General features: G+C 40.3%; 1 protein-coding gene across 10 annotated transcripts in view; it reads left to right on the top strand.

The window, feature by feature from the left end:
• NPNT (nephronectin) overlaps positions 1 to 21,061 on the top strand; it is a 99,785-nt gene that overhangs the window by 22,847 nt on the left and 55,877 nt on the right. For all 10 annotated transcript variants that reach the window (XM_061419468.1, XM_061419466.1, XM_061419457.1 and 7 more), the window contains one exon: positions 17,644 to 17,736. In XM_061419468.1, the coding sequence (XP_061275452.1) occupies positions 17,644 to 17,736 (93 nt within the window). The remainder of the gene's footprint in view (positions 1 to 17,643; positions 17,737 to 21,061) is intronic.

The raw sequence follows: 21,061 nt of genomic DNA, 5'->3' as shown, positions 1-21,061 counted from the left end.
TGAAGCTACAGGCATTGATGTCATTCCCTGTCCATGTGGAAGGCCTGCAGATGAAGACAGTATTGGATGAGAGGTGTGTTTTGATGCAGGTGTGCTTTGAGATAAGCACTGTGAAAGCCCATCACAGTGGGCAGTGTCCCAGCCAAGAGTGATGGGCTGGTGGCCCAGCTGTATCCTCAGGGTTAAGTCAAGTGAAGGACACCGGGCCAGATAAAAAAATACACTGAAGCCTCAGAAGCCAGAGTTAAGGGCACATCCCAGGAAATGTAAGAACCTTCATCTGGGCATTGGGGTGTGTGTTTGAAGGGTTTGTGATGACAGATGCTGTGGGAGAGGGAGAAATGAGCTGACTTGCAGAAGGCCTTTGATGGCATCTTAGAGTAGTGTTTATCCCAGGGCTGTAGAGGAGCATTGTGTATATTTTAAGCAGGGGAATTACCCAATCAGATTTATATTTCAGAAGTTATAAGCTCGTTCTAATGGGTCAGCATTCTTGCCTGAAAAATCCCATGGAGAGAAGGAGCCTGATGGGCTACAGTCCATGGAGTTGCAAAGAGTCGGACACGGCTAAGCATACACGCATGCAGCGGGTCCAATCTAGCATACAGGTGAATGTAGTTTTGCTCACAGAGAGCTTGAACGTTTTTTTAAAATAGGTTCCAGTGTTTCCAAGGAAAAGTGATCAGGCTTTGTTAATAAATCAGTCGCTCCTCTTGCTACAAGGAATTGGTGGGCTGGAGTTGCCTGGTGCTGCCCTGTTGGATGAAGCAGGCACTCCCATAGGACTCACTGCTTCAGGACAGATGCCAGGATCTGTAGGCACTTGGGTTCTGGGGCCACTCGCTGAACATTTTGCTGGTTGGCAATTAAGAGAGAGCCTTTTGAGGCTCAGGGCTAGAGGCTGTTACAGTAAACCTGGCGAGACATCCGAGTTTTATCTTAAGCGACACTGGTGGGAGCAGAGAAAAATAGGGATTGACGGATAATAAAAAGAAAGGATGGAGGGGTGAGTATTAGGACAGGGGCGGGGAGTTCAGTCTTCCTGGTCAGACCCGGCTGTTACCAGACCTGTGTTTTTGAGAAACTTACCTGACCTTTCTGGGAAATAGCTTCTTTTTTGGTAAAATATAGATAAGAACTCAACCTTATAGGGTTTTTTTTTTTTTTTTTATGAAGATCAAATGAAAAAATGTGAAGCACTTGGTTTAGTAATTATTTTTTCACATTCAGTGAAATGATAGCAGATGGTGTGAGAATGGTGTGAGGAAGATAGAATCAAGGACGATGCCCGGGTTTCTGATGTGTGATTTGGTGGAGAAAGTTCAGGGGATGGCCTCAGCGTTGGATGTGACATTGATGAAGTTCTTGTGAGACTCAGAAGTGGAGAGATGTGATACGTGGGTGGATTCCAGGCCTAGAGCTCCAGGGCGGGTCTGAGTGGGGCACCAGCTGGGGTTGATTGAATGATCTCTTCACCTCTGTCCTGCTCGCACCTTCTTTCCCCACCATCACCTTCAGTCAACATTAATAATCCTCACAACTTCCTCCATAGAAGAATAACATTAAACGTATCCGAGGAATGTGGGAGAGGGAAAATACTGTATTGCATGTGGGCTGAAATGTTCTCTTGACAGTTTTCGGTTCTTGACAAAGTTTCTTTCCAGTTTACCATTTTGGCCTTTAGCCAAAAGAAATGAGTAATTCAACATTTGTTTATATCAAGGGCTGAAAAAGAGAACCACTCTCTTAAAACATTCTATCTTTCTTCCCCTTTTGGTTAACTTTTTCTGTATCCCATCACTATCGCTTTTAATTCTAAGCAGATACTCAAAGTGAATTGTTGTTAGGAATGAACAGCCACACTTGTGTGCGTGGGTGTGCATGCGTGTGTGTGTGTGTGTGTGTGCATACGTGCTTAGTCTCTCAGTCATGTCTGACTCTTTGTGACCCTTTGGACTGTAGCCTGCCAGGCTCTTCGGTCCATAGGATTTTCCAGGCAAGAATGTTGGAGTGGGCTGCCATTTCCTACTGCAGGCGATTTTCCTGACCTGGGGATCGAACCCACAATCTCCTGTGGCTTCTGTATTGCAGATAGATTCTTCACCAGCTGATCCATTGGGGAAGCCCACACGCATGTTAGAAGTGTATGTTCTTTCTTATTAGAACATACTGTGACTCAGCCCTGCCTCGGGTCCTGGCTCAGATGCCGCCTTCACTCTGCATTCCTGACTTTAGTGACAGGAAGTCTTCTCTTTCTCTACATTGAGTTATAATGCTGGCATGGCACCTGTCTCATCCTGCTCTACGTTGGGATTATTTGTGGTTCTATATCATTTGTTCTGCTAGACTGTTAGTTCTATGAATCTGGGGACTGTGTCTTATACCTCTTTAGCTCAGTCAGTACTTTGAAGGTATAAGGACCAGGCACTTCTATATAAAAGAAATAAAAAATGTGAACATGATGTAATATTACTAAGCAGATTGTAGTTTTAGGAAAGACAGTTTACTGAGGAAATAACTATATTTAATTTGTCTGCCTTTCTTATGACCTTACCACATATTGTATAAAAGATCTTAACACTTGAGGAAGGTTCTTAAATCAACGTACACGCTTGAAAACACATAAAGCATTGTCTGATTGTGACATCTACTTCTTACAATCGACTGATTGTTTGCCATTATGGATGGAATACTGTTTCTTTGAGTATGAGAGTCTTTAAGCTGGTGATTGCCTTATCTTAGAAGGACTCTCTTTTGCCTTGTGGACACAATCACAGTGGGCTACCCTTGTGCTGCCAGACCCTCTGCTGCTTCTTGCGCCTCTGGCTTTGCTTATGCTGGTTGTTCTGAATAAAAGGCCCTTCACCCATCCACGTGGTGAATTCCTATTCATCTTTTAAGATTCAGTTCACATTTCCTCTTGCAAGCCTTTCCTGACATTTTCCCTACTCCTGCCTGCCTGCTGAGAAATTCTTTCTTCTATATTCTTTTAACACCTTGTACACCTGTCATGCCTGTCTTTGTTAGGAGACTGTGTGAAATTTCAGAGCAGATACTGTGTATTTAAAGAGCTCAAAGTCTAGAGAAGGAGCTAGGTAAGAATAATACTTGTGATACTATAGGATGGTGTGTGTGTGTGTGAATCACACATACATATATATATAATTTATGGCAGAGTTATGCACAGAGGTTTATGAAGGTGCTGAGGAGGGCCCCAAAATCAGAATTAAGGGCTAAAGCAAATATCATTTAAGCTGAGTATTGAAACTGTCTAGATGTTAGTCCAGCAAACAAAGGGAAGAACAGCAGTCTGTGTAAAAGCGTGGGAGTATTGGAGTATGTGATTTCCTGGGAACTACCATTAGTTGGTCTGTGGATATGACCGGAGAGGAGACTGGTGGGATAGACAGGAGTCAGATTGTGAAATGTGGTGTTGAATGCCGTACAAAAAGTTAGAACCAGCGTGATGAGCTCCAAGTAAACATGAAGAGGAGTCAGTGAGTGTGTGGGGAGAATGGCATGGTGAAATCATGGTGAAGCCTGTTTTTAGTGAGGTCCCTCTAACAGCAGATGATACCTGACTTGAAGTCCACAATCCTGGAGGCAGCAAGACCCTTGTGCCACCACTTATTTAAGCAATCCCTTTTTGATGGACATTTGTTTCCAAGTTTCTGTGTAAGGTCCTCCATCAGATAAATTTGGAACAATTAGTGAAGTAATGCTTTCCTTTAAAAAAAAAAAAGTGAGCCGCACTGACAAAATGCTTCACATCCTGCATTTCTGTGTACAGTCACAAAGTTGGTTCCATCTTAAAATGGTTAATAAATGGCTCAACTCATTCTCCTTTAAACGTAAGGATTTTGGTCACTGAAGGAAGTGGTGATGGTTAGTTTAACACTTTCTGGCCTTTTTTTGATGATTGCTCAGTACCCCTATTCAAAATTAGAGCATCATCTCCTTAGCCAAAACAAATATAATTTTCACCTAATATGTCTCTCATCATTGCTTGCTTGCTTGTGTGCTCAGTCATGTCCGACTCATTGCAATTCCACAGACTGTAGCCCGACCACACTCCTGTGTCCATGGAATTTTCCAGGCAAGAATACTGGAGTGGGTTGCCATTTCCTACTCCAGGGGATCTTCCCAATCCAGGGATTGAACCTGAATCTCTTATATCTCCTACATTAAGGGGTGGATTCTTTACCACTGCGCCACCTGGAAGTCTGTGTTTCATCATAATCTCAACGAATTCTTACATTATGCTATCGGTGTTTTATAAGTTTCTTTTTTTGAAAGAAATCTGTTAGCACTATTTCCTTTCCAAAACCTTTTCTGACTCCCTTAAACCTATGTAATTGACCCCTTCCTCTCCTGTATCCTCTACATATATCTGTTATTAAGATATCTTTGCTTACTTCTCTCTCTCCTTACTAGACTTCCTAGTTGAGGGTGAGGACTTGACCTCTTACTGATTTTATTATCCCTAGTCCTTAATACAGTTTCTTAGACACTGTAGCAATTCGTCTTTGTTGTTCTTATAATTCTGTTTATAGATATTTTTTTTTGAGCTCTTACTGTGAAGTGGGTACTGTTCTAAGTACTTTATTTGGATTTTCTCATTCAATCATCCCCATAAACCTATGGGTAAACTCTATATGCACCCTGTTGGCTTACTACTTTTTAAGTAAAAAATGGCAGTGCTGACATTTTCCTCTGGTTCAACCTGTAGTCTTCATTTCAGAGCAGAGAGAGCTGGATACTCTGCATAGGTGAACCTGGGACCCAGGGCTCTGACTCCAGCACGTGTTCCTTACCCCTTCTCTAGAGTGCACTAAGTACACTGAAGCCCACAAGTTAAGAAATATTTGTCAGAGTAATTCAGTAATATTTGTCAAGGTATGCATATCATACTACATTTGTTTATACATTTTTTCCCATTTTTGTACTTGAAAAATTTCAAGTCTACACAGGAGTTGAAAGTATAGCAACAGTAAATAGCCATGTACTTTTCATGTACAATTGTTAACATATTACACATTTGCAGGTATGCTACATACACTCTTTCCCCTCTCTTTCTCTCTCCCCACCCCTATCTGCGCACACACACACAATTAGTGAGCCATTGGAAAGTAACCTAGATATAATGGTTCTTTGTACTTACATACTTTAGCATGCATGCCATGTCACACTTAAATTTAACATAGGTACAATAATAGTGTGTAGCAAACAGTCCATGATTAGATTTCCCAAATTATCTCCAAATGATTTTTATGGATTTTTTGGATCCAGAGCCAATCATAGATGTTTCATTTAGATGACATTCCTTAGAACAGTTCTAGACCTACTTTTTTTTGTAGACCTGAATTTGAAGTTTCCTCATTATTAGATGCTGGTTAAACCTTTTTGGCAAAAATATTACATAGGTGATCATGTATTATGACATTCCTATTGCACATGTTAGTTTATTCTGTAATTGGTGGTGCCAAGTTTGATCACTTGATTAAGGAGTCTACCCGATTTCTCCACTGAATGGCACCTTCTCTTTGTAATGAGTAAGTACCCCATGGGGTGACACATTGAGGCTCTCTGAATATTCTGTTCCTAACAAATTTACACCCAGTGAAAGTTTTAACATCTATGGATAATTTTTACTCTAATTATTTCAGTCGTGGTTGTAAAATTATCCTTTCAGATTCTGTCATTCCTTCTGCATATTTGCTGGCATTCTGTAAAGAGGAGCTCTGTTCTCTTTTTTTAGAATCATTCTGGACCCATGAATTTTTTCATTATTCAGTTCAGTTCAGTTCAGTCGCTCAGTCGTGTCTGACACTTTGCGACCCCATAAATCGCAGCATGCCAGGCCTCCCTGTCCATCACCAAATCCCGGAGTTCACTCAGACTCACGTCCATGGAGTCGGTGATGCCATCCAGCCATCTCACCCTCTGTCGTCCCCTTCTCCTCCTGCCCCCAATCCCTCCCAGCATCAGTCTTTCCGATGAGTCAGCTCTTTGCATGAGGTGGCCAAAGTACTGGAGTTTCAGCTTCAGCATCATTCCTTCCAAAGAAATCCCAGGGCTGATCTCCTTCAGAATGGACTGGTTGGATCTCCTTGCAGTCCAAGGGACTTGCAAGAGTCTTCTCCAGCACCACAGTTCAAAGGCATCAATTCTTCACTGCTCAGCTTTCTTCATAGTCCAACTCTCACATCCATACATGACCACTGGAAAAGCCAGAGCCTTGACTATTCAGTTGTTATCAATTACTATCCTTTTTCTTCTTGGTGCTCAAATTATGTCAAATATGGCTAGTGGGAACACTTGCAAGTAGCTCCTGTGTCATTTTCACTTCTTTCCATAATTTTTTGAATATGCCTTTGCATTTTGTCACAGCAAAATATTCCAGCCTCTCTACTTCAGCCCTGGTTTTATTGTGGAATGGTATTTGGAAACTAAGATATGGGTGTTATGTGTGCTCATTGCTACTGTTCAGTTCGGTTCAGTCACTCAGTCGTGTCTGACACTTTGCGACCCCATAAATCGCAGCATGCCAGGCCTCCCTGTCCATCACCAAATCCCGGAGTTCACTCAGACTCACGTCCATGGAGTCGGTGATGCCATCCAGCCATCTCACCCTCTGTCGTCCCCTTCTCCTCCTGCCCCCAATCCCTCCCAGCATCAGAGTCTTTTCCGATGAGTCAGCTCTTTGCATGAGGTGGCCAAAGTACTGGAGTTTCAGCTTCAGCATCATTCCTTCCAAAGAAATCCCAGGGCTGATCTCCTTCAGAATGGACTGGTTGGATCTCCTTGCAGTCCAAGGGACTTGCAAGAGTCTTCTCCAGCACCACAGTTCAAAGGCATCAATTCTTCACTGCTCAGCTTTCTTCATAGTCCAACTCTCACATCCATACATGACCACTGGAAAAACCATAGCCTTGACTAGATGGACCTTTGTTGGCAAAACAATGTCTCTGCTTTTGAATATGCTATCTAGGTTGGTCATAACTTTCCTTCCAAGGAGTAAGCGTCTTTTAATTTCATGGCTGCAGTCACCATCTGCAGCAATCTTGGAGCCCAGAAAAAATAAAGTCTGACACTGTTTCCACCGTTTCCCTATCTATTTCCCATGAAGTGATGGGACTGGATGCCATGATCTTCGTTTTCTGAATGTTGAGCTTTAAGCCAACTTTTTCACTCTCCTCTTTCACTTTCATCAAGAGGCTTTTTAGTTCCTCTTCACTTTCTGCCATAAGGGTGGTGTCATCTGCATATCTGAGGTTATTGATACTTCTTCTGGCAATTTTGATTCCAGCTTGTGCTTCTTCTAGCCCAGCATTTCTCATGATGTACTCTGTATATAAGTTAAATAAGCGGGGTGAAAATATACAGCCTTGACGTACTCCTTTCCTATTTGGAACCAGTCTGTTGTTCCATGTCCAGTTCTAACTGTTGCTTCCTGACCTGCATACAAATTTCTCAAGAGGCAGATCAGGTGGTCTGGTATTCCCATCTCTTGAAGAATTTCCCACAGTTTATTGTCATCCACACAGTCAAAGGCTTTGGCATAGTCAATAAAGCAGAAATAGATGTTTTTCTGGAACTCTCTTGCTTTTTCCATGGTCCAGCAGATGTTAGCAATTTGATCTCTGGTTCCTCTGCCTTTTCTAAAACCAGCTTGAACATCTGGAAGTTCACAGTTCACGTATTGCTGAAGCCTGGCTTGGAGAATGTTGAGCATTACTTTACTAGCGTGTGAGATGAGTGCAATTGGGCGGTAGTTTGAGCATTCTTTTGGCATTGCCTTTCTTGGGGATTGGAATGAAAACTGACCTTTTCCAGTCCTGTGGCCACTGCTGAGTTTTCCAATTTTGCTGGCATATTGAGTGCAGCACTTTCACAGCATCATCTTTCAGGATTTGGAATAGCTCAACTGGAATTCCATCACCTCCACTAGCTTTGTTCGTAGTGATGCTTTCTAAGGCCCACTTGACTTCACATTCCAGGATGTCTGGCTCTAGGTCAGTGATCACACCATCGTGATCTGGATCATGAAGATCTTTTTGTACAGTTCTTCTGTTTATTCTTGCCATTTCTTCTTAATATCTTCTGCTTCTGTTAGGTCCATGCCATTTCTGTTCTTTATCGAGCCCATCTTTGCATGAAATGTTCCCTTGGTATCTCTGATTTTCTTGAAGAGATCTCTAGTCTTTCCCATTCTGTTGTTTTCCTCTATTTCTTTGCATTGAACGCTGAAGAAGACTTTCTTATCTCTCTTTGTTATTCTTTGGAACTCTGCATTCAAATGGGAATATCTTTCCTTTTCTCCTTTGCTTTTCTCTTCTCTTCTCTGCACAGCTATTTGAAAGACCTCCTCAGACAGTCATTTTGCTTTTTTGAATTTCTTTTCCATGGGGATGGTCTTGATGCCTGTCTGCTGTACAATGTTACGAACCTCCGTCTATAGTTCATCAGGCACTCTATCAGATCTAGTCCCTTAAATCTATTTCTCACTTCCACTGTATAATCATAAGGGATTTGATTTAGGTCATACCTGAATAGTCTAGTCGTTTTCCCTATTTTCTTCAATTTAAGTCTGAATTTGTCAATAAGGAGTTCATGATTTGAGCCACAGTCAGCTCCCGCTCTTGTTTTTGCTGACTGTATAGAGCTTCTCCATCTTTGGCTGCAAGGAATATAATCAATCTGGTTTCAGTGTTGACCATCTGTGATGTCCATGTGTAGAGTCTTCTCTTGTGTTGTTGCAAGAGCATGTTTGCTATGACCAGTACGTTCTCTTGGCAAGACTCTATTAGCCTTTGCCCTGTTTCATTCTGTAGTCCAAGGCCAAATTTGCCTGTTATTCCAGGTGTTTCTTGACTTCCTACTTTTGCATTCCAGTCCCCTATAATGAAAAGGACATCTTTTTTGGGTGTTAGTTCTAAAAGGTCTTGTAGGTCTTCGTAGAACCATTCAACTTCAGCTTCTTCAGCGTTACTGGTTGGGGCATAGGCGTGGATCACCATGATATTGAATTGTTTGCCTTGGAAACGAACAGAGATCATTCTGTTGTTTTTGAGATTGCATCCAAGTACTGCATTTTGGACTCTTTTGTTGACCATGATGGCTACTCCATTTCTTCTAAGGGATTCCTGCCCACAGTAGTAGATATAATGGTCATCTGAGTTAAATTCACCCATTCCGGTCCATTTGAGTTCGCTGATTCCTAGAATGTCGACGTTCACTCTTGCCATCTCTTGTTTGACCACTTCCAATTTGCCTTGATTCATGGACCTAACATTCCAGGTTCCTATGCAATATTGCTCTTTACAGCATCGGACCTTGCTTCTATCACCAGTCACATCCATAACTGGGTATTTTTTTTGCTTTGGCTCCATCCCTTCATTCTTTCTGGAGTTATTTCTCCACTAATCTCCAGTAGCATAATGGGCACCTACCGACTTGGGGAGTTCCTCTTTCAGTGTCCTATCATTTTGCCTTTTCATACTGTTAATGGGGTTCTCAAGGCAAGAATACTGAAGTGGTTTGCCATTCCCTTCTCCAGTGAACCACATTCTGTCAGACCTCTGTACCATGCCCGCCCGTCTTGGGTTGCCCCACGGGCATGGCTTAGTTTCATTGAGTTAGACAAGGCTGTGGTCCTAGTGTGATTAGATTGACTAGTTTTCTGTGATTATGGTTTCAGTGTGTCTGCCCTCTGATGCCCTCTCGCAACACCTACTGTCTCACTTGGGTTTCTCTTACCTTGGACGTGGGGTTCTCTTCACGGCTGCTCCAGCAAAGCACAGCCACTGCTCCTTACCTTGGATGAGGCCACCCCTCCTGACCTTGAACGTGGAGTAGCTCCATTAACCCTCCTTAAAGAAAACCTCCCCCAAATCTACTTCACACTTCCAGATAAGTAATAACACTTTATGAAATGTTCTTAAAGTCTCATTTAGCATTAATCTAAGTTTTAGTATTCTGCTACAATGAAAACAGAAAAAAGTTAAAATTGCAAGTAAACCAAAAATGACAATACTTTCAGAAGAAGATTCCTTAAGTGAAAATGGATAGTGCTTAATTATAGTAAATAAAAGTTGGCTTGAGATTCAAAGATGCAGGTACTTATTTTCTTTGGTCTACTTCAGGAATTAAAGGTTAAATAGAGATTAAATAGACACTTGAGAAACTTCAATTGGATGTTTCCAAAAAGACAAAAATGAAATAAATTAACCAGACATCTCTTGGAAAATAACATTATATAGAACAGAAATCCTTATTTATTTTAACTTCATACTCTAAATTACCAACTTAGAGTTGATTGACTTAATATTTGACTGTAGTTTATGATTAGTTTAAGTTCTTAATGAAAATAATATTTCTTAAAATGTGAGAGCGAAAAAATCATAGATGTAATAATACATCAGAAGAGAGAACAATTCTATATACTTCATTAATGATTCAGAATCTAGCTTCTGTACCTAACAAGGAGTGAATTAAGAAGATCATTTTATGCTGAAATATTCTGGCAGTGTTAACTTAAATTTTCTCAAATTATAGGTTGTATTTTTTTTAATTTAATTTTATTTTTAAACTTTACAATATTTTACTGGTTCTGCCATATATCGAAATGAATCCGCCACAGGCATACACGTGTTCCCCATCCTGAACCCTCCTCCCTCCCCATATAGGTTGTATTCTTAACTGTGACTTCTTCCTAGAAGTTTTATGCCTTTCTAAATACTTTTATGCCTTTAATTACCTTTGATATTCTCTATCCCTCTCATCCTTTCCTGGTTAGTGTTTTCACTATAACCTCACTCTCCTCTCTTCCAAATCCACTCAAAAACCTAGGTTTCTGGAGTTTTTCTGAATACCAAAAGAATTAGAAGATTATATGAAATTTTTTCTGAAATCGGGCAAATCACTTAACTTTCTGTGCTTTTGCTTGTCTGCTGGCAAAATAAGGATAATGTCTGTCTCTCTCTTGCCTTATATGGATATTGTGAGGGTAAATCTAATCAGTCATATAAAGTGGTTTTGCGTTCTGTATTCGTGAGATCGTTTAACAGATAGTTTTTTTATAATGATAACAATCAGAGGCACTTTTCCTCCAGTTTTTACGACAGAAGGGATTTAGATTTGAAAATAGGATATGCAGCACTAGAATACAGGATATTAGGAGGCTGGAGAGTTGTTTTCCTCTGGAGGTCTTGGGATCTGTAGGATTCTTCTCTCTGGGTTTGTGGTACCTATGATAAAGGAAACTCAAGGCCCTTTTCGGTGGAGCCCTCTACCATTCTGCCTCCGTTCCTTCCAGCTCCCATTAATACAGCAATGGCTTGCTTAATGCCTCTTTTAGCAACTCTCTCTCTCCCAAGGCCAGTTGCTCTTTGAAAAAGATACTCCTTATTTTGTGTTCCTCTTTCCTTAAAATGAGTGTATCCATATCTGAGTTCTGTGAAGCTTGTTAGGTGTCATGAGCACTCTAGGAAATGTCCCAGTTTTGTATCCATCATCCTTCTGCCCTGCTCTGGAATACTTTATGTCATTGTTGTTTCCAAATCACTCACCCTGGAGAGCAGTTTCTTTGTTCTGCCTTTAATGGTGCCATGTCAGAATAGCAACATAATGGAGACTGCAAAAATTACAAGTGATTCTTAGGATTTGAAAGACAATCTTATCTACATTAAGAAAATACTTCCCAAGTTACAACATGATATAGGATAGGAGGATTACAAGTGATTTTTTAAAATTTTATTTTATTTTTAAACTTTACAGTATTGTATTAGTTTTGCCAAATATCGAAATGAATCCGCCACGGGTATACCTGTGTTCCCCATCCTGAACCCTCCTCCCTCCTCCCTCCCCATACCATCCCTCTGGGTCATCCCAGTGCACCAGCCCCAAGCATCCAGTATCGTGCATCGAACCTGGACTGGCAACTCGTTTCATACATGATATTATACATGTTTCAATGCCATTCTCCCAAATCTCCCCACCCTCTCCCTCTCCCACAGAGTCCGTAAGACTGATCTATACATCAGTGTCTCTTTTGCTGTCTCGTACACAGGGTTATTGTTACCATCTTTCTAAATTCCATATATATGCATTAGTATACTGTATTGGTGTTTTTCTTTCTGGCTTACTTCACTCTGTATAATAGGTTCCAGTTTCATCCATCTCAGGTTCAGAAGACGATCTTATTTACGTTAAGAAAGTACTTCTCAAGTTACAACAACACCTGAGGTTGAGTTGGCTTTTCCCTTGCCCCTCTCCAGAGCCAACATCTGCTTGGGCAACTCAGGGTCTTCATTTTTTTTTTTTTTTTTTTAACAAATGTTGGCACTTGACTCCCAACTGTGATTAGATTACATAAGATATTATATAGAACTGATGTGGGAGTTTAATTTCCCCCATCTTATTTGATAACATTGTCTAACTTAGTGTCAGAAAACATTGTCCAACTCTCAAAACCCCAGTTACATCAGTTAGGATGAATTTTTAAGAGGAAAATCTTAGATTGTAGTCAAACAGGAACATGTGCCATTAAAGAACTCTGTTTGCTTTGCCAGTTGAGACTTGTTTCTTTAGTTCAAGTAATGGTTTAGGGGTTATTTTAAGGGCACTTTGGAGATTGTGTTGTAGGAATGTTACAGAGTAAATTTTGAGTGTGATATGCCCATTTGACCTTAATTCCAACATCTGATTTTGCGGGGAAGAGAATCTGTCATTCACTGACTACCTGTGATCCTCACCTGAATTTGGTTTCTTGAGCTGCTAAATCATATGTGGATGCCAGTGGTCCTCCATGGACCACATGTGGCCCAGACTTCTTGTCCCTGATCCACAGGAAGCTCAGCGAAACAGTGCTGACTTCTGCTTAACCTTTAGCGACAGCAGACACATTGTTTCCTACCAGTCAGGGTCTCATCTATTTTTGTTGTTTTGAGAAGATCATTCTGAAATAGACTGCTAAAAAAAAAAATAGTCTGCTTATTTTTTTTTTTTTCCTTGACCTACTATTCACAGCAAGTTGTGAAGGTTGGTGTGTGCTGACCACTGAGAACTCACATTATAGTGAAATGGGTTGTCAAAGGGTAGGTCTGTTTACACGGAAGTTGGGAATCATTTTTCCCTAATGTCAAGGTGGATCTGTGTTTTTTCATCTAATATTTAGATGTAGCAGTGAAGTTCTTTAGATACTTCTGAAGTATATGATAGTGGAAGTTTAAGATAACTTGACAAGTTGTGTTTCTTTACGAAGATTCAGTCATAACAGTTCTGTCCTTAGTTTGTATCCAGCATCTGCTGGCTTGATGGTAAACACAGAGTAAGTCCAGATTCCACAGCCTTGTGCTCCAGGATAGTCAGGTATTACTTGTAATTATACTATATTGTAATTGTACTTGGCTGCAAGGAACACTGACACAAAGACCAGTGTCCTAAAAGGCTAGAATGGCCATTTAGGGTTAGTATTATGACTTCTAGTTCAGCCTCTTTCCCATTCTCAAGATTCATCCCATAATCACAAAGTAGCCATTGTAGTTCAGCCATGACTTCTATATTCCAGGCAAAAAGACAGAGGATATATATACTAATCAGTCACCTTTTTAAGTAGCTTTCAAGTTCCAAAAGCTGCACCCAATACTTTATGCTGACCAGAATTTAGTCACTTGACTACCCAAATATGTCAGGGAGGACAGGGAATATAATTGTCTATTGCTAACTCATTACTTGTTATGGGTTACTCATTACAATGTGGGAAACCCAGGTTTGATCCCTGGGTCGGGAAGATCCCCTGGAGAAGGAAATGGCAACCCACTCCAGTACTGTTGCCTGGAAAATCACATGGACAGAGGAGCCTTGTAGGCTACAGTCCATGGGGTTGCAAAGAGTTGGACACGACTGAGCAATTTCACTTTCAACTCATTACTTAGGACTTCCCTGGTGGCTCAGTGGTAAAGAATCTGCTTGCCAGAGCTGGAGAGCAAGAGACGCAGATTTGATCCCTGCCTGGGTCAGGAAGATCCCCTGGAGAAGGAAATGGCAACCCACTCCAGTACTCTTGCCTGGAGAATCCCATAGACAGAGGAGCCTGGTGGGCTACAGTTCATGGGGTCGTGAAAGAGTCAGACATGACATCGACTAAACAATAAACCCTTCACCTACTCAGAAAAAAAAAAGCCACTCTATTTTAAAGAAGGGAAAAACAAATATTAGTAACAACCTATCACTTTCTGCCACCAGTGCCTTTTATGACTTACACCAACCTATCTTTTGCTCCCATCTGCTGTTCTAAGCACTGTATGGCTTTACCCTGTATGGCTCCACAGAGCCTTGGTGGCCCCTGAGAACGCCCTTTATTGTCCTTCCCTCATCCTTTGCTTGATTCTGCAAGGCTTTGTCTCCCATCTCAACTGCCTCTGCTGCTTACCTCTCAGGCGTTGCTCAGATCACATTTCTGGCAGGAAGCCTTTCTAGGACCACAGTCACAGTTACTCTCTGCCCCTCTCTGCTTCTTTCATCTCATCTGTCACAGCTCTTGTTAACTTTCAGCCAACATAGTAAAATTTCAAAGTTAGTTTTCATATCCTATGTAAGCCCCTCTTCCCCCTCACTTGCCTAGTAGAATAACTGCATCTACTCAATATTTAGTACATGTGTATTGAATTCCATTGCAGACCTAATGCTAGCAGGATAATAGGAGAAGGTCTTTTTGTGCAATAAGGGTGTTCTTTTTGTAAGGCTATATATATACACACACACACACACACACACACACACACACACACCAGCATTGTGAGTATCTTAGTCTATTTAATAGCTGTTGACTAATATACAGGTTGTTGATTACTTCAGTGAATAGTCTGTTAGGTAGAAGTGTAAATAGCAGTCTGTTTGAAAATACTGGCTCCCTAAACATGTAGGAAACATTAACAGTCTGGGCCTCTTGGAACAAGGGCATTTGATGTGCCCGAGATTAGGGCACTTCACTCCGAACAAACAAGGAAAAAGGAAGGGGGACAATAAAACCTTTTATTTCTGAAAAGTACCTGAAAGCACCATAAATGGATGGACTTCAGGCTGGTCAGTGGGGCAAAAGGCAGCCCAGCCTGGGTGCCTCATGTGTAATTGTTTGACAAACTTTTTCATGTGCTACTTTCTAAATTTCTTTTTCATGTTTTAGAGATATTTTCAAAATCCAGTTATTTGGGGAGGTTTTTACCTTGACTTGCATTTAATTATTTTGAGGTGTTTACTTTTTCCCCCTTCTTCTTTTTTAAAAATTTATTTTATTCCAATCTAGTTGATTTACTAATTTTTTTTTTCAAATATGGCACTTGGGATGCATCTGTGATAACAATTCAGGTTGTATTAATATATAATTGTTAAGATTTATGGAACATCTTTCCTTTAAAATTAAAATGTTTTAACTTGCATTTCTTGATTGGGCCTGGAACTTACATAAAGGATGGCTTATTTCTGGGACTTCTTTTTAAAACTGCATATAAACCATCTACCAGGTATACAGTTGACTGAAGCATAATGTTGGAAGGACCTCCTAGATAGTTCATTTCTTCTCACTGCTTTCTGTTGAATGTCATGCCATGTCTAAAATCGGATTTTTATGAATTTCCCCAGTGCATTTCTCTACCACTTATACTTGACTCTCTGCTCATCATTTCTTTGTGCAAGATTTTACATTAAATACCTATAGAGCAGCAGTAAGGATTAGTCATGGTACAGGGTTCACTTGGGGTGAGTAACACAGGTGGGAAAGGGCTAAAAGTAAGATTGGCAAACAAACCTGTGGAGTGCTCAGCAAGGGGAGGGTTGGTGAGTCAAATGAGGAAATGAGGAAAACACCAAAGATAAAATGCACAACAGTTTCATAGTAGTGTTAGTGCTTTGAAGGAGATGATGTTTGAGAATTGTCCAAAAATGGGAGCATCTGCCAGGATGGAGAAGAGTGTGGGCTGATATGGCAGGGAGCAGGTGTCAGGTACTGGAGACACAGAATCACTGTTGACCCCTCTCCCCTTGGTCTTCAAGACCTATTTGCTCGTCCCTCAGGGGTTAGTGAAGCCCACCTCTTCCTGTCACCAAACATAGATCATTTTATCTGTATGTCAGACTCCAGTCCATCCTGCGTGTCATCACCATGCTAATATTCCCAGGTTATTTTTATCAGGTAATTCTCCTAAAGATAATGATGAAGTGTTCAGTTCTTGTAGACAAAGTGCATATTCCTCAGTCTGGAATTTAGGGAGCATCCTGATCTGGTACCACTCACCTATGATTGTCTAACTCTTATTCTTCCCCTAGTGTTTGCCTATCTCTTTGGCTTGATAAGCCTCCTCTAAATCAATGAGACCCGTTTTGCTGTATAATAAATCCGCACACCTTGGATGGTGTCTTCTCTGTCTACCTGGCTTCAAGATCCACCTCAAGACCTCCTCTTCGAGGCTTTCTGTACAACTCTATGTGGATATGTGATGATTTCTTCACAAATCCCACGTGTGCCACCATTTTTGCTCATAAATGTTGCCTTGAATAAAAACATGATTGCTTTGTCTTTGTGTCTAGAATATAGGCTCTTTGAGACCAGGGACCACACTATACAATGATTTTGCATCTATTTTAATATCTGGTGTAGCACCATATACAGATTTGGTATAGAGCAAGATTTCTCAGTCTGGCACCATCACATTTTGAGCTGGATAATTTTTGTTATGGGGAGTTACCTGAGCATTGAAGGATGTTTAGCAGCATCACTATATACTCGCTAGATGCTAGTGGTACCCTGTTCCCAGTGTGACTATAGAAAATGTCTTCATTTGTGCTAAGTGCCCCATAGACAGCAAAATATCCCCAGCTGAGAATTACTGTATAAACAGAATAAATTCTTATCAGTATCTTAGCAGGAATTGAAGACTACGAAAAGATTTGATTGATGGTTTACAGCATTTTAGGGTCTTGAACGATGACAAACTCAGCTGATAGAAGATTGGCAATGTAAAATGGAACTTTCTCTTTTCTGTGATAAGCTATAGGAAGCCTATTATAGATTGATGAGTGATTATGATGTAACTTAAGGTGAAGGAAGGACAAAATGCCAGAAGTATACTGAAGTTGAAGTTTCCAAAATACTGAGTTTTAGTTTCTAATTCATTTTGAACCATTGTATACTTGGAAATATCCTTTCCAAGAAAATATTTGTTATTTAATTGGAAATTTATCTAGGGGTTCATTTTTAACTAATATCTTTGGATTGAGAACTATGTTTTGAAGCATATTTGAGAAAATCATTTTGAAATTATGGGTGCAGGTTATTGTAAAGTGATAACCATTGACAAAAATCAGTTGTCTTTGTATATAGTTTTCCAATGTTTCTTCTTTTTTGGCTATTTGAGTACTGTCCTCAAGTTTAGCAAAATTCCAGCCCCAAGCAATACACACATAAGCAATATACACACACACAAAATACATGTGTGTGATTGTGTAGTCTAGACAGTGCTTACTGCTCACTCTGTTGCAAGTTCTTAGTTTTTTCTTTGATTATCAAACTGGTACATGACACAGATTCTACATGGTTGATGTGCTGCTGAACTAGGAATAATGTGTGATACCCTCTTTCCACAGCTGTGTGCCAGCCACAGTGCAAACATGGTGAATGTGTCGGGCCAGATAAGTGCAAGTGTCACCCTGGATTTGCCGGGAAGACCTGCAATCAAGGTAGGGAAACCCTGTGCAAAGTAGACAGTCATAAACCCTCTCTACTCCTCCCTGATATAGAAACTTAAGTTCTCATGCAGACCACTTTTCCATGACCATTGTCCCCAAACATGTGAGATGTCATTTTGCTGAAAGATAAAAATCGAATAATGATAAGTCTTGTTAAATCTACTTAATTGTGGGGCAGTTAAAGAATTTCGTCCTTTCATTCACTATTAATAATGAAAATGCATTTTGAAAAAGAAAAAGCCTTACGTCTGCTCCTCCTTGGTCTTCCACTAACTATTTGGAAAACTTTAGCAAACTCTTCGCCTCCTTGGATCTCTGTGAGGTGAAAACACTTTAATACGCAAAGTCAGGTAGGAGGTTTGGCTTGAAATTTTGAGGTCCCTTCCAACTCTGAGCTCTTTGATCTTTGTGATTCAGTTCTCTTCAACTTTTGACCAGTTTGTGAGGTTCCTCTGAGAAATCAAGATTTTGATTAACCTAACAAATTATTTTTAATTTGGTGTCAGTTGCTTTTAAAAGCAGATCTTTATTTAGTCCTCATGGTGCTAAGGTATTTTGCATATATTACCTGTTTATATCACTACAACAGCATTAGGAGGTAGAATGTTATTTATTATAATTAAGCTATAAATAGTATTTTCCTCTTGATGAGACATCGTATATAATCAGTGTTTTGTCCAGGTTCACAAAATTAATTGGTAAAAGATCTATGTCAACTTAGAGCTGTTGTCTATATAACTCATGTTCTTTCTACCAGTGTAGTTTCGGATGGCAAAAACATTGGAAATGTGATCCTCTGACTTGCTGCATTACAAGGCTGACAAGGCTTGTCTGTTTAATTTCAACCAAAATCTTTCTACCGTTCAGAGCTAAAAACAGATGTAGAGAAAAGATAGGGTTAGATTTCACTAGAAAGATTCAAGGATAAAAGGAGTAAAATTTTTCATTTATTCCTTAAAGTAATATTTCCTAGCATTTTAAATGTCAAATGAAACAGTTTGTATAGGGTCTAACTGTCCCATAGATACTTAGTTGACCTCATCTGATACAGAAATGATCTTGTTGAAATATTCTTGTTCTTCGGTATCTGATGTTCCTTGAAGTGTGTCATGTAAACGTGTGATTTATAGACATAGTTTTCACAAGAATCAGGCACACTGAAATTTAAAAGTATGGGTAATTGTTCCTGAACTACCAGATGAAATCCATGTTAGTGAAATGTGACATGTTTTTAAACCCATTTGATTTTAAAAACCCATTTAATTTCCTCTCCAGTGTGAGTTCTCAAGTAGCAGCATGTTCAGTTCTGATTATTGAGTTGTCAGTGTTCATCTTAGAGTGCCAGCATGCTTCTTTTTTTTAAAGTGCTGAACATAAAGCATCGCAGGTTTCATTAATATGTCAGCACCATGAAACGCTGTCCTCATGCCAGGAATGTATACAAAGAAGATTATTAAAAGAAGCCACTGTTGAGGTTGCGGAGAAATTCATTTAAATTTATTTGCAGGAGCTACATCAACTTTAATATGATTCGTAGACACTAAAACTATCATTGGAACACGGATCCATCTCTGGGTATCTCTGATTTTCAGAAAACTAGTTGACTGTGTACCTTTCCTTGCAATAATATCTGTTTCTCTTAAGAAAAATGGAAATATACTGAGTTGAAATCTTGCCTTCCCAAACTAAATATAATTGGGGGAAAGAGGATTTTATCAGTGGCAAAATGGGATTTTACACCTGCAAAAATAGTGAGCCTTACTGAAAATGTAATTTCAAGTTAAATCCTGAATATAAAACTTGCTGCTGCTGCTAAGTCGCTTCAGTCGTGTCTGACTCTGTGCGACCCCATAGATGGCAGCCCACCAGGCTCCCCCGTCCCTGGGATTCTCCAGGCAAGAACACTGGAGTGGGCCTCCATTCCCTTCTCCAATGCATGAAAGTGAAAAGTGAAAGTGAAGTCGCTCAGTCATGTCCGACTCTTAGTGACCCCATGGACTGCAGCCCACCAGGCTCCCCCGTCCCTGGGATTCTCCAGGCAAGAGTACTGGAGTGGTATGCCATTGCCTTCTCCATATAAAACTTGAGTCTACAGTAAACCTACATATTTTGATCATCTCTCTTTTCCTTTTTTACCATATAAGCAATTGTGGCAAGTTACATTCGTTGAGAGCAGGAACCATTTGTGGGGTCCCTCTGACTTCTTGGTTCCTGAAAATTTTTATCAAAATGATTTGCACATGATAAGTGCACGTGAAATATTTGCTTAGTGACTGTTTAATGTCATGGTTCTTGGTCCTAACACCATAGGAACTGAGAGAGTTCCCTGGAGCTGTTTGGTATAGCTCTTTATTCTTTGTATCCATGGACTATTTGTCAGGGTCAGAGAGGCTGCCGCAGTGATCCAGGTAGAGGCCAGAGAGCCCCAGAAATGTTGTTAAGTATTAGAACTAAGTGTTTATATCTGCTACATGACAAATTAACTTAGACTGATTTTATCCAGACGTTTTATCCATACATTTTAATAAAATGGAAAACATGCCCCAGAGATATGAGAAATAAAGCAGGTTTTTTGTTTTTTTTTTTAAGCCCAGGGTGTTTTTGTTTATTTTTTGGCCACACCATAGGGCATGTAGGATCTTAGTTCCCCGACCAGGGATCAAACCCATGCCTCCTGCAATGGAAACACAGAGTCCTAACTAGGAGACCACCAGGGAATTCCCTGGTTTCTTTTTTCTTGAGGAGAGAAATGTTAAGAAGAGTTAGAATTGAAATAAATCTCCACAGAACTGGAAATTAGCATTTGATTAAAAGTAGGTTTGGGTATAAGGCAAAAATTATACCCACTAAAAATTGTGTTACGAGCTGTGTACTTTAAGAACTCACCCCTGGAGACTTGCTTGAACAGCTGAGTGAAGAGCTCGAATGGATGACAAGCACTTAATGAGTGCTTTTGGAGCTGCCAGAGAGCAGAAGAGCAGGGCAGGCCCACTTTGGAACTGGCTTAATTTAGAAGCCTTGGTACAAGATTAGTGTGAATCTGCTGGTCATGGCTTGTGCTTCCCTCTGGGTCACACTCTGGATTTGCCATAGCCAGATCACATAGAAAATCGTAGGCATGGACTGACCATATTCGTTCTAATCTGAACTCTGGCGAAATTTTTTTTTTTCCAGCTTACTTTCTCTGGTAATTTTATTCATGAAGATTACTGCCCCACCCCCCGCCAACCTTGGGCCTCTACCCATACAAATCCCCTTTCTCCTCAGCCAAAAAAGGATACTATTATAGATAATAGTGTTTTTCATAACTTTCCCA

Source organism: Bos javanicus, chromosome 6 (assembly GCF_032452875.1).
Source record: "Bos javanicus breed banteng chromosome 6, ARS-OSU_banteng_1.0, whole genome shotgun sequence".
NCBI classification, from domain to species: domain Eukaryota; kingdom Metazoa; phylum Chordata; class Mammalia; order Artiodactyla; family Bovidae; genus Bos; species Bos javanicus.
The sequence above is the reverse complement of the archived record's forward strand: the minus strand, read 5'-3'. Positions and strand labels throughout refer to the sequence as shown.